At 43.4% G+C, this 12,114-nt stretch overlaps 1 protein-coding gene across 3 annotated transcripts in view; it reads left to right on the forward strand.

Moving 5' to 3' along the window:
- CDH13 (cadherin 13) overlaps positions 1-12,114 on the forward strand; it is a 1,241,014-nt gene that overhangs the window by 1,118,370 nt on the left and 110,530 nt on the right. For all 3 annotated transcript variants that reach the window (XM_032283885.1, XM_032283883.1, XM_032283884.1), the window contains exon 10: positions 92-345. In XM_032283885.1, coding sequence (XP_032139776.1) covers positions 92-345 — 254 coding nt within the window. The remainder of the gene's footprint in view (positions 1-91; positions 346-12,114) is intronic.

A 12,114-nucleotide genomic window follows, 5' to 3' on the forward strand; every position in this document is an offset into this window, starting at 1 on the left:
CTGTTGCTCATGGAATTTCAGAGGGAGTTTGTGCAAACCACTGCCCTCTGTGGCTGGTGTGCATCCTGAGACCCTTCTGTCTGCTTTCCAGCCATTGGACTATGAGATTTCCGCCTTTCACACCCTGCTGATCAAGGTAGAAAATGAAGACCCACTCGTACCCGACGTCTCCTACGGCCCCAGCTCCACAGCGACCGTCCACATCACCGTCCTGGATGTCAACGAGGGCCCAGTCTTCTACCCAGACCCCATGATGGTGACCAGGCAGGAGAACATCTCTGTGGGCAGTGTGCTGCTGACGGTGAATGCCACAGACCCCGACTCCCTGCAGCACCAAACCATCAGGTGGGTGAGTGGTTCCGGAACCGCAGACGGAAGGTGGGCAGGAGTTGCTTTTCCTTTCCAGTCATAGAAGCTGGTTGTCAGGAGCAGATACCGTTAAATTAAACTTGTTAACAATCCCAGCAAGTGGGAGGAAAGCGTCATAGAGAGGAGGTTGTGGCTGATGGCTGCAGGGGGCCAGGCTTTCTGGTGAGGACAGTGCTCCCACCTGAGGCCGGCCTGGGAGGGGAGTAGCTTCAGTGCTATGTTCCCAAATGATATCCAGGTCTGCTGTCCCCGAGCACAGAGAGAAGGGAGCCACTCTGGGTGGCCTCGTGCATCTCAGAAACTTGCCTGCTTTGTCATTAGCACTGCTTTAAGAGAAGGGTCTGGGCAAACTCCATTTACAGATGCAGGTATTGCGGATTCATAGAGGCTCAGTAACTTGCTCAAGCAACCCAGCTTGGTGGCAGAGGAATCAGTACGGAAACAGGACACTCTGTGAAGTCCATCCTCCTCTTGGCTGCTAAATGCTTGCTGACTCTGAGCTGTTCAGAGAAGGAAGGAGCAAGTCACTTCGTGGTGCTTGGAAATAGACCATTGAGAATGGCGTTTTGCCTGATGAGGGGCAGGCAAAAATTAATAATAATAGTAATGTCTTCAGAAATTTCTGTCTTTTTTTCTTAAGCTCTGCCCAGTGTTTAGGTAGAAGGCATTTTCATAATGAGATTTAATTAAATGACCGCTATCTACCCATGGTGTGTCTAATGCTCACAAATAAAAGACATCCTCCTTGGTACGTTACTTTGCAATAAATTTAAATCAGCATGTAGATCCAAATGCACGCCCATCTCTGCAGAAGAAAGTTATTAATCTTCCTCCTCCAAAATCTAATCTTCTTCTCATATGAGGTACAAATAATCAGGTATTAGACACACTTACAATAAACAAGTATCTGATTTTCCTGATTTGAAACACCTGGAAATATGCAACAGAGTCTGAGTCAACCACTTTACCTTGAAGCAAGCTGGCAGAGAAGAAGCAAAAGTTATTTTCCAACCCCAGAAGTGAATTTATTTTTACAGCTAAACTTTCTGAATGCCAGATGAACTAGACAAACATGTGAGATAATACCAAATCCTATAATAATGTGAATCTGAAATAGCCATTCTTTTTTTCCTTTTTTTTTTTTTTTTGTTGCTATCTGACAATGGAAACATGCAATTTATACATCAAAGAGAAAGACTTCCTTAAGTACTTAGATGGGAAAACTGGTAGCTTAACAGACTGCAGGGTAGTGGGACAAAGGTAGGATGTTTCCAGGTGAGCTTAACTGTCATCTTGTATTTCTGCAACTGGAGGTGAAGGCAGGGATCCTGCGGGCAATAAAATGAGTTAAAGCAGGTTGATTTTGTGGACCCTGGGACACTGCCATTGCTGGTACAACTTGGGATGCTGCCAGTCATGAAAGGGTTAATGCAATGGGAGGGGTGTCTGAGACCTAGGGTTAGACATCACCGCTAAGATAGGATAGACACTGGGAGAGGAAGGTCAGACTGGGTTGTTTGACGAAGACCAGCTCTGCTGACTTGGGCAAAGAGAGAGTGAATGTGCTGGAAGACATTATGGACATTATATATGATGGAGGAGTATCAAGAACCTGCTTGAGATAGCACAGGAGCTAGGGCATCCTTCAGGCTCTAGGTCACAGGAACAGACAGGCTTGCAGTTCAGGATCGCACAGGGAGAATAAGCCAGCTCCAGCCATTTTCTGTTCTAGTGTCGCTCAGCCGGGGTCACATTCCCAGGGTGGCTCCTTGCTGGAGCTGGGGTCATGCACCTCCCTGCTCGGGGCACCTGGATTAGTGATCAACTGGGATGCTGTTCCCAGACACGCAGCATAGAGGGCCACTGACTAAGAAGGAGGGAAGAAAATCCTGTCTGGCAAATGGAGCGTGCTGCTGGAGGCAGGCCACAGGTGCAGACCATCCCAGCAAACAGAGTTAGAAACAGGATTCCAGCTTGGGGAAGGAGGGGTACCTGGGAGAGCTGAGACATTCAGGAGCATCCAGGCCAGGATTCGAGCTGTGGAGAGCAAAGGTCGGGTAACTATTAAATAGCCCTGGGAGACAAGGGTCTTAATCCCACTCCTATGCGAGAGAAGGAGGAGGTCAGAGAAAGCAACCTAGAACTGACTCGAGGTGAGACTCGTGGGGAGAAGCTGGAATTCACAGAGTTCTGAGGACCTTCTTGTTTCTCTAGCAAGTGTGATCATCACAGTTGTGGCCTTCCATCACAAGTAACCAGGACCCAACTCACAGCGATTTATGCCAAAGGGGGGTCCTTGTTACTTACATGGGTCAGCACACCTAATGGAAAAGTCCATGGGAATGAAGGCCTCCTCCAGCATGATGGAATTCGGGTGCTCAGACCATATTCCTTCTCCATGTCTGACTCTGCTCTCCTCTGGGTTGGTTCCATCCTCATCTCTATTTGCACATCTGTAAAGAGAGAGGCACCAGCAACATCTGTCCTTGATCCTACCAACAGAAAGCAATATCTTCCTTCCTAATCAGCAGCCCAGCCCAAGACCCAAGTTGGGCCATGAGCACACCCCTCTGAACCAAGCAGTAGAGCAGCAGGGCGGATTGTGCTGATGAGTCCTGGTGCCCAAGCCTGCCACAGACCCCAGCACCCAGCTCTGAGGGCCTGCAGGGGCAGCTACCCAAGGAAGTGCAGGAGGCTTGTCCCAGAAGGTGGGAACAAATGCTGAGTAACCAGGAACAACAGAGAGCCACTGGCACCAAGGTCAACCTTGTGAACCCCACAGAAAATAGAGCTGCACTGTGTCTCTGCAGCTGGTATGCCTAAGAGTTCTAGCATTTACAAATTGGCCTGGCTGAGCGATGGCTGGACTAATCCCTTTCCCAGCCTTGGAGCAAAGTAAATGTGTGCATACATGTGCATGTGTGTGTATTGCACACATTTCTCTATCTGGCCTGACTCCTCAGACATATCCTGCAAGTGATCCTTTCTTAGCCTGGTACTGGCAGGATCCCCCACCCCTTTCCTGTCCTCCCTTCTTCCTTTCTTCTCCCCTTCCCTCCCTCCCTCCTCCCACCCACCCTTTCCTCCCTGCCCTCTCTTCCCCTCCACCCCTCTACTCTCCTGGAGTAAAGCCAGGATAACAACACCTACAAGTTGAGCTATTGTCACAGGAGCTCTTTGGAAAAAAGAGGCTCATTATTTGCAGCCTTTGAACCTGCATACTGAGAAGAGCTGTCCCTGGGGGGCTGTGTGTGCAGAGGAGGAATGGGGCTGCACAGAGGGGCCAGGGTGGGAGATGGCTTTCTCATCTAATCATCTATGCTGGGTTCCCAGACTTCTCAGACAGATGCAAAGGCCTTGCAAGTGGTGATGTTAGCGTTGTTGTAATGATTCTTCAGGGAGCAGGCACTGGAAGAAGAAACTTACCTCAAAGAGAACTCTTCCTTCTCCTCCTCCTCCACAAAACAGGAATCAGGCGTCTCCTGATAACGTTTTAGTGTCTCTAATATCTTTTTCTTCTTCTTCCTTCTGCTGACTGCTGATGTGATACCTCTATTCTTGTCTTCTTAGTTTAAAAGTATTTAAGCAAGAGACACACAGCAAAAGAATTGCAGCATAGAGTAATTTATTGCAAAGAAAGGGATATGTTGAAAGTTAGGTGCAGAGTAGCCAGTACACTCTGAGAGAGAGGATTCAGGGTGGGCTGCTCATAAGGATGAAACAGCACAGAGCAAAGACCCACATCAGGGAGGCTCCCTTCGTGGGAGTCTTCCGTGATTATTCATAAGTAGGTGGGAAGAGGCGTTACTAGGAAGTATGCTCTGCGTGGTCTTCTGGGTGCACAAGTGCGGTAGCTGTACATGCTCATTCATATATTGCGTGTCTCTTTAGCTTCTTAAATCTCCACCCAGGGCTGTGTTGTTCATGACTATGATGAGCAAAGCATCAGTTTGTGAAACATTAGTCATCACCTGCCGAGATCTGTCTTGCAGACCCTGACTCAATGATGGATGAATGAATGCACTCTCACACCTATTTCTGTGATTCAAGTGGGCTAGGGATAGTCGTTGGCTACTTTCAGAGGGTGAAATCTTGCCAGTTGACCAAGATGCCCTGTACATCCATACATTTATTCAGTAAAGATTTTATAACAGAGGTTCTAAGTCAACATGCATGTGGATAATTAACATGGTTAAAAGTGTGGTTTTAGGAATGACAAAAGCTTTAGCTTCCGGAGGCCCAGGGCAAACCCCATTAATGGGTAATTCCCCTTTGACCTCCCCATGAGAGGATCATCCAGCACAAGGTTTACATGAGTAAACAGAGTAGAGACAAAGGGATGTGGGGTAAACAGATTTCACCAGGGAAAACCTCTCATCATCCCTATCTTTTCCCTAACATAATGGACCAACCATCTTCTGCCTGCCCCAATAAAACCTTTCGTCCTTCCGAAAGGTTTGAGACTATAATCTATAACTTTCCTTATTATTGCCCTAATATTTTGCCGGCCACCTCAAGGGAATTCCAACAAGTTTGAGGACAGGTAAAATTAAATGTGCATGTTCTCTAGAGGGAAGAGTCCCTACTGCAGTCAGCTTTGTTTGAATGAGTTCAGTTACCATGCAAATGCTGAGGTTTACTGCGTTGGCTGTACAGTCACCGTGGTTGCTGCTGCATCCTGAGAACATGGTCACTTCCTTTACTACCTAGCGAGCCTCACTCCTCCTCCTTGCTCTGTCTCTCAGCCTCTCTCTCTCCACCCCGCCATCTCTGTCTTTTCTGACATTCCCTGTGATTCAGCTCCCACATCCCCACTCATCTCACATTTCTCACCAGACCCTCAAAACTAAAAGCTGCCATGAGAGACCAGGATCCTGAGAGCCTGTGGCAAGGCCTGCCCACCCTAAGAGCCACTTTTGCCTCCTCCCTGGGGGGCTCCTTCCGTGGTCAGAATAGGAAGCCTTCTCCCCAACCCCAACCCCACCAAAATGTGGGAACACACTTCCAGCTAAGTCCAGGCCCTGCACTTCTTCCTGTCTCGTGTGAGTAAATGCACATCTCAGGCTCGACTGCTCCTCTGCTGACCACAGCTGGACGCCCCCTTGTCTTCCCAGGGAATGCTCAGATCAGCAAAGGGAACCTTGATCTCCAAGGAGCCTATGACTCTAAAGACAGGCAGTGTCCAGGCATCAGAGGGAATCTTCTCACTAAAAAGCCTATGTTATTAAGACTCATTTAAAAAACCCTTCACATTGTGCTGTTAGCCAAATCAAAACAAATAGCAGTGATCTAGGGACAGATGAAATTCTTCTTTTTAATGACTTTTATCTTCTCACCCTATAAAAGTAAGATAGTTTCTAGAAGAAACTTTTGAAAAGACAGGTAAGAATAAGGCAGATAATAAAGTATCTGTCATCATGTCCAACAAGGAAATCCCTTTTTCATAGCTTTGCTCTATCTCCCTCAATCACATGTGAGTATTATGTTTTTCGTTATCAAATTTGGCTTGCATTATCCACTCTGAAAACTCACCATGTTTATTTCCCAGTATATGCTGAACAGCTTTCTATCTCAAGAAATGGCCATTATTTTTCATTGCTGAATAGTGTGCTGTTATTCCATTACAGGGATATACACATCTGTTTATTCCCTTGTTGTTGGCTATTTACATTGTTTACACTTGTTTGCAGTTTTTGTAAAACATTAGTGGGCATGCTTGTAGTGAAATTGTTTAATGCATCATTGACATTCTGAAGATAAATCCCTCAAAATACTTGGCTTGAGCAAAAGTATGACTGTGTATTAATGATTTTTGTCATATACAGAATTCTTTGTTTTTATATCTAGGGAGTCAAATTCATACTTTCCATTATTTCTAAATTGGTGTCACAGTTTAGAAAGTCCTTCTCTGCTCCAAGATCTTGTACATGTAGGCAGGTCCTACAACAGAGCAGGTTCCCACTCTCTGTCCTCTCCACGTATGATGACAGTCAGACTTGCTTCTGGCCAGGCACAGTGGCTCATGCCTGTCATCCGAATATTTTGGGAGGCCAAGGTAGGCAGATCATGTGAGATTAGGAGTTTGAAACCAGCCTGACCAACATGGAGAAACACCATCTGCATGTTGGAGATTAAATTACAAATTTGTAATTCCTAAATTTAGTAGTTTGTAATTACTAAAAATACAAAATTAGTCAGGCATGATGGCACATGCCTATAATCCCAGCTACTCAGGAGGCTGAGGAGAATCACTTGAACCTGTGAGGCAGAGGTTGCGGTGAGCCTAGATAGCGCCATTGCACTCCAGCCTAGGCAACAAGAGCAAAACTCCGTCTCAAAAAAAAAAAAAAATTCTTTTTCAGGGTAGCAACCATCCTCCAGGTGCACCAGGTAAAATATCCTGATGACATTTTAGTATCTCTAATTTGAGAATCTTCTAACTGAACTTGTTAGAAAGAGTAGCTCAGGCTGGGCATGGTGGCTAACGCCTGTAATCCTAAAACTTTGGGAAGCCAAGGTGAGTGGATCACTTGAGATCAGGAGTTTCGGACCAGCCTGGCCAATGTGGCAAAATGCTATCGCCACTGAAAATACAAAAATTAGCTGGGTGTGGTGGTGTATGCCTGTAATTCCAGGTACTTCAGAGGCTAAGGCAGAAGAATTGCTTGAACCTGTTAAACCTGGGAGGCAGAGGTTGCAGTGAGCAGAGATCATGCCACTGCACTCCAGCCTGGGCAATAAAACGTGACTCCACCACACACAAATAAAAATAAAAATAAAATGTTAAATAGAGTAGTCCAAAGATAATTATGCGAAATGGAAATAACTACATATGGTAAAACTTCTTCAACAGCGAAATGAAACATGGGAAGTAACCCTTCCATCAGATCCCCTATTTGGTTACCTTAGGGATGCAGCCGCAGCTGAATCCTTCTGAATAGCCTGGGAGAACTCACTTTATTCTCTCTATGATCAAGGGCAACGAAGTAGCAATTCGTATTCCAAACATTTTTCAGACAGAACTCATCTTGCCCAGGATCTATAGTAAACAATTCTGCAGCAGAGACTTCTGCCTACACATTGAATATAGGAGACACATGTTGAGGAAAAATATTGTTCCTACCCATGTAGAATTTCATATCACTGCTCAAGACTTTTTTGGAAAGGGTCATTCATCCAGGGAGCCCTGCAAGTATGTGTCAAGCATTTTATCTGTGGGTATTAAGTCTGGCTGAATATAACAGGAAAATTCAAAATGACAATGGCTCAGAGCAGACAGAAGCTGATTTTTTTTCCTCACATAAAGTAGGTCTAGAGCAGGCACTGCAGTCCAGGAACAGTAGCAGACCCACACGGCCCCACACAGCATCCTTCTTGCTCACCATTTTACCATGTCTAGCCTGGCACCTCTTCCTCATGGTCTGTTATGGTTGCTAGTGCTACAACCTTCGTGTCTACATTCCAGACAGCAGGATGGGAAATGGCGAAAGAAAAAGGATGCTCCCTATCTTTTAAGGAGACTTTCCGGAAATCTACCACATTTTTATTTAAATCTTATTGGCCAGAATTGATCACGTGTCTGCAGCTAGCTGCAAGGGATTATGGGAAATATGGTCATTTGACTGGGTAGCAAATGCCCTGTTTTTAAAACCAAGGTTCTTTGCTAAGGATGAATGGATATTGTAAGGTAAATAGCAGCTTCTGCCATGAACACCTCTTTAAATGGAACTTTTCTACTTAATAAATAACTACAGGGTAAATTTTAAAAGGGAAAAAATATTCTGTGATATTAGATATTTGCCTAATCAAAATAATAGATGATGATGTTGCTGAAGACTAGTGCTAGCAAAGAGCATATCGATTATAATTACTCATTCAAGGAGTGGTGTTTATGTAGAGCCCACTGTGGGCCTGACACTGTGCTAGGTGCTGTGTATTCACTGGTGAAAGAAATAGTCTGTCTATAGCCTCCCAAGGAACTTACAATCATAAGAGCAAAAACTTTTGCGGCAAATGATGGTGTCCCTATAAAGAAGGAAAGACAGGGAGGGAGGAAGGGAAGAAGGAATGAAATAAATTGCTTCCTTGTGAACTAAGAACCAATGATCCCCAGCCAAGGAGAAGGAGCTGAGTGGTACAAATTGCTTCTTCCCCAACACCATCCCTGGCTCACTTTCAGCAGATGGCTGGATTCTCCAGAAATCCGGCTCTCCACCTGCCTGTGCACAGGTCTCTGCCTCTAGGGAATTGGGTGCCAGACCAAACCAGGCCAAGATTTTGACAACCCCCTGGATTTTAAGAATGATGGTAATAATATTGGATTTAAAAAGACATGGATTTTAAGAATGATGGTAATAACATTGCTGCTAGGATGATTAAAATACCTAATATTTTTATATAGAACTTTACCAACAGCATTGTTACCAGTCTTGGTGTATTTTCACAACCACCCTGTAAATGAGAACACCTCGGTATCCCTTTTTACTGATGAGGAGAGCAGAACCTCCCTGAGCCGTGGTCAAAGGAGGAAAGCACACAAGTAAGGTATACTGAGGCTGACTTAATGTGGTGAATGAGAACACTGGAGCTTCATCCTCACCGCTGCACCTACTTCTGATGTTGGCTTAAGGCTGTCTGAGCATCTCTTAGTATAACTTCACCAGTCCTCACACTTCCTCAATCCCTGACGTAATTGTCCATCTTCCCACTAGACTTCATGCTCAGGGAGAGTAGCAATCATCTTTATCTCCTTCCCTGATGAGCCACCAGAGCGTTCTCAGTATCATTTAGTTAATTAAGCACTTTAGGCACAGGACTAAGACCTTCAGACTTTCCAAGTGCCTGCAAAAATGTCAGGGACCTGACTATATAATCTATTGCCTCCAAAATTCAAAAAGAAAACAGAAAAATTGAAATTAATAAATATCAACTGCCCACAGCATTGTGACAACTTTAGCAGGTCAAATGTAATATTTGCAAAAGTGTCTTTATGTTCGCAAAGTATTTGTAACTCACCTGGCAAGAATGACAGAAACATTATAAGTGATTATTAATAGACTATTTCTTATAGCACAATAATTCCAAAAGCAAAAGTCTAAAAATAATTTTAAACATTTTATAGGGAAAAACATACTTTTAGTGTGGGTACATTTTAGTACGTTTGATACAATATGGGGTGAGACCACCATTGACAGAGAAATTCTTAAGGGCTCAAATGTCTGAAAACAGCCCAATCCCAGCAGTAGAATTGGTGTGTGACCAGTGCTCAGTAACCAGGTAGAGTGCATGAATGGTGGCTGGCTTGGGGGTGACTGTATGCAAACATTTTTGTGCATTAAGTAGACATACGTTGACCAAATGTGGTGGCTCATGCCTATAATCCCAGCACTTCAGGAGGCTGAGATGGGCAGATCATTTGAGGTCAGGAGTTTAAGACCAGCCTGACCAACATGGTGAAATCCCATCTCTACTAAAAATAGAAAAAAAAAATAGCCAGGCCTGATGGTGCTTGCCTGTAGTCCCAGCTACTCGAGAGGCTGAGGCAGGAGAATCACTTGAACCCAGGAGGTGGAGGTTGAAGTGAGCTGAGATCATGCCACCTCCCTCCAACCTGGGTGACAGAGTGAGATTCTGTCTAGGAAAACAAAAAAAGTGTAGACATAGCTTATATTAGTTTATTCTCAAATTGATGAACAGCAACGCCTGAGACTGAATAATTTATAAAGAAAATTATTTAATTGTCTCATGGTTCTGCAGGCTGTACAGGAAGTATGGCAGCATCCACTCAGCCTTTGGGGAGACCTCAGGAAAGTTACAATCACGGCAGAAGGCATACGGGGAGCCAGCACCTCACATGTCCAGAGCAGGTGGAGAGGTGCTGCACACTTTTAAACAACCAGATCTCACAAGAACTCACAATCTCAAAGATACCACCAAGGAGGGATATTGTTAACTCCCATGATCCAGTCACCTCCCACCAGCCTCCACCTCCCACAGTGGACATTATATTTCAACACGAGATTCGGGTGAGGACGCAGATCCAAACCATGCCATAGGTTTTTGTTTTCTTTTAATCTTCAAACATTGACTAATATCTACCAACCATGAAAACATTTGCATTTGGCCTTGTTTTAAACCAATCCCAGGAAGGGAAACTAATCCTAGCAGGGAGACCTTAGAAGGGTGTACAGGTCTCTCACAGAACTTTCCAAGTCCATGAAAGTTACATTAAAGAGCCATATCCATCAGTCAACCCTTCTTCCAAAGCCTTGATCCAAATTGAGCCTATTCTTTGAACACAGAATATCTGAATCAGATCCAAATTAGATGCTCATCTCTTTGAAAACTACAACTGCTTTGTCCTGATTTCTTTGGGGCTCTGTCTTTTTTAAGTCATTTCCTTCCTCCTCTTTTGGACCTGGATGCTTTTTAACTCTACAGTAGAATTCATTCGTGCATTCAAACTGGTAAAGAATACAACATAGGATACTGACAATTCGGCCCCAAAAGATATGTTAAAATGCCCAATTTCCATTTTTGCTGGTCTTCCCATGATTCATCAAGTCCTTTTCTTTAACACCTTGTTTAATCTAATACTGGAGCACATTCAAAGAAAATCATGAAATGATGGGAAATTAAGCAAAAACCATCATTGACTGGCTATGGGACATTTTATTCTGTATCTTCTAATACCTTGGGAAGTAAAGGCAAAAATCAGCTCTCTTGAAAATGCGAATCTTGTCATCACTGGCATTCTCAGAAACATAGGGGTTCAAAAATATGTAGCAGCCTACCATTTTTTTGGGAGGAAGGAGGATTTCTAATTCAAAAACCAGGTTTCAAAACCAGATTTCAGAGTTTAAGTTGGGTTGACTCCCAGCTTTTAAATTTTAATCAGAAGTTAAAGGCCAAATAATAACATTTCTACCTGGGGAAATTAAGAAAAGCCCTTCATCTACTAAACTATATTATTAACACTTCATCTTAATTAAATGTGGTTCCTGACCTCAATAACAGGATTTGGGGTGAGGTCATTTTTTTTGGTTGTTGTTTTTAATGAGTTAAGATTTTTTTCTTTCTTAAATCAGCGAACACAGAGCTTGAAACATAAATGGATTGTTTATAGTGGTGCCTTTGTGGTTTTTAATTAAAGTGATGTTCTTCCATTGTAAGTTTATGGTAGTAATACATTTTGTTGCCTATTCTGCTGTGGAATTTTAATTATTTATGCAAATATATTAGCACAGATGACTGTTAGTTTTAGTGGTCAGATTTTCTGTTATAAAGATGCTGGGAGAAACAAAGCCTCCCAAATTAAACTACAGGATTTTTAAAGTTTTAAGAGCTTCACTGGCTAAAAATGTATTCCTGGCTTTTATAATGATCCAGAGACTGAAGATTTTCATTATTAATGTCAATTAAAGGTGCTTGATTTGGTTAATATGAAACACCTGGCCATTTGGGTAAACAGTTGAAAAGCTATTTTACAAATCAACCACCTTTTTAACATCCATCTACATATGTTGTTATAAATTTGCCATAGGCCACGCTTTTATTATTGAAAACATGGTTTCATATTGGATATATTTGAATATAATTATCAGGGTCCTTCTTGTCAGCCTAAGAAATGCATTCTCAGAACCAATATAAAAAATATTGACAAATGTTAATATTGTTCCTTGCCCTATGTTTTCTAAGCTGTTAAATCTACTTAACTTTTTTAAAATTATTTTTAATAAACCCATT

The sequence above is a fragment of the Sapajus apella genome, unplaced genomic scaffold (genome assembly GCF_009761245.1).
Source record: "Sapajus apella isolate SASKATOON/1434 unplaced genomic scaffold, GSC_monkey_1.0 scaffold15, whole genome shotgun sequence".
Lineage (NCBI taxonomy): Eukaryota > Metazoa > Chordata > Mammalia > Primates > Cebidae > Sapajus > Sapajus apella.